Below are 1,719 nucleotides of genomic sequence, written 5' to 3'. Positions count from 1 at the left end.
CTGGCTGCCAGGGACTCCGCAGGGCCCTCTGGGTGCCGGGTGGGGTCTGTCCCGGTCCCGTCTGGGAATGAGCAGCAGTCTCCAGAGGACAGAGTTAGGGGGGTGGGGGGGAGAGGCGGGGGCGGCGCAAGGGGGCCAGGTCAGGGGGTGGGGGGGGGGCGGTCAGGGCTCCAGGTGGTCTCAGCTTAGGGCTCTTGTGCCGCCGGCTCGTCCCGCTCTCTCTGTTTCCATGTCTCGGCGACGTGGACAGGGTTAGCTCTCGAGATTTATTGCACTGTTTTGGAAGAGGCCTGGGGTAGAGGCCGGGCCGGGGCTGCGGGAGAGGCGGGCAGGCGGCGGTCACCGCTTGGTCTTGGCGTCTTCTCGGATCTTCCAGATCACCAGGTGCATGCAGGCGCTGGCGTCCTCGCTGGAGCTGTGCCCGTCCACTGCGGGGCGGATGGACGCGTCAGAGTGGGTGCGCCCCCGGGCCCGGCCGCCGCCACCCCCCGCCCGCCCCCCGCCGGCCGCTCACCGTTGTCCTGGATGATCCGTCTGAGGTAGTCAGCCATGAGGTTCCGCAGGGAGCGCTTGTAGGGGAGGCCCAGGCGGTGCGGGAAGAGCACGGACGTGTCCACCACGGTGCTGTGAATGACCTGCAGGCGGGCGGGCAGAGACCACAGGTCCAGGGCCCCGGGAGGGCCAGGGTAGGAAGGTGCCTGGGGCTCAGACCCGCCCCCACAGCTCCCATTCCCAGGAGCCCCGGGAGCGGGCAGTACCTTCAAGGCCAGCAGGTCGCTCTCCAGGCTGTGTCCGATGAGGACGGTGTCAGCGCTGAACATGCTCAGCAGGACGGCCTGGACATCCCGGAGCGAGATGCTCGTGTCCACAAGGTCAGCCTCAGTGACCCCTGAAAACCTGGCGTGGGCGGAGCAGGGAGCCTGAAGGTAGCCAGGGAGGGAGGCGGGTGCCCGCTCCTGGGGGGGGGGGGGGGGGGGGGGGGGGCGCGGCCACACCTGGTGTTGTAGTCGACGATCTCATTGTCCGGCTTGACAAAGGTGTCGTAGACCACCCGCATGTCTGTGTCCACCACAGTGACGCGCGTCAGCTCCAGGCCATATGTGGTGTAGGACTGCGGGGCCGAGAGGGCTCCCGTGACCGTGCGCCCCGCCCCGCACCCAGCGCTCTCAGGACGAGGCCGCCCCGGTCCCCGAGGCCTCTGGCCGGCGTTCCACTACCCAGCAAGGGCCGTGTCATACGGCCCGCAGCGTGGGCTGAGGGGGGAGGTCAGAGCGTCTACTTGGCTGGAGGGGGGGGGTGGGGGGGGGGGGGAGCCCTCTCTCAGAAGCTGCCGGCAAGGCCTCGAGGAGCCGCAACGGATGCAGCCCGGCACACGGCAGGGGCGGGGCGGGGGGGGCGTTGGCAGGACCCCCCTTCTGCTCCCGGCTCCTCCCTCTACCTGCTCTCTATCCTAAGACCCCCCACCCCCACCCCCACCTCAAAGCTGTGGGCGCAGCAGCGGGACGACCACCGAACAGAACACCCACGGCAGCCAGCTCACCATTTCACAGTCAAGGGCATAAACGCCCGGGTGAGCATCTTCCGAAAGCTCTTTGTCAAAAGTTTTCACAAAGCCTTCCAGGTTCTCCTTCCGGCCGTCCTGCACGTGTTGCTGAGGGAGGGGAGGGGAGGGCAGGGCAGGGCAGGGGAGGGGAGGGGAAGGGAGGGGAGGGGAGGGGA

General features: G+C 68.9%; 1 protein-coding gene across 1 annotated transcript; it reads right to left on the bottom strand.

Annotated features, from left to right (window-relative positions):
* Positions 1 to 246: 246 nt before the first annotated feature.
* Positions 247 to 1,701, bottom strand: LOC121024448 (RNA exonuclease 1 homolog). The gene is made up of 5 exons (XM_040466672.1): positions 1,541 to 1,701; positions 996 to 1,111; positions 759 to 897; positions 515 to 635; positions 247 to 428 (listed from the first exon to the last, which is right to left on the bottom strand). The coding sequence occupies exons 1-5, from the start codon at positions 1,541 to 1,543 to the stop codon at positions 340 to 342; spliced, it is 468 nt and encodes a 155-aa protein (XP_040322606.1). The 5' UTR covers positions 1,544 to 1,701; the 3' UTR covers positions 247 to 339.
* Between the last annotated feature and the right edge of the window lie 18 nt (positions 1,702 to 1,719).

Source organism: Herpailurus yagouaroundi, unplaced genomic scaffold, assembly GCF_014898765.1.
Source record: "Herpailurus yagouaroundi ecotype Mexico unplaced genomic scaffold, PumYag 64889, whole genome shotgun sequence".
NCBI lineage: Eukaryota > Metazoa > Chordata > Mammalia > Carnivora > Felidae > Herpailurus > Herpailurus yagouaroundi.
Note: the sequence above shows the minus strand (reverse complement) of the source record. Positions and strands in the feature narration are given on the sequence as shown.

Excerpts from the sequence above, each read along its gene's own strand:
- LOC121024448 (XM_040466672.1), bottom strand. Across the intron at positions 636-758 it reads GCGACCTGCTGGCCTTGAAG|GTCATTCACAGCACCGTGGT; the intron begins GTACTGCCCGCT and ends GCCCGCCTGCAG. Across the intron at positions 429-514 it reads ACGGATCATCCAGGACAACG|TGGACGGGCACAGCTCCAGC; the intron begins GTGAGCGGCCGG and ends TCCGCCCCGCAG.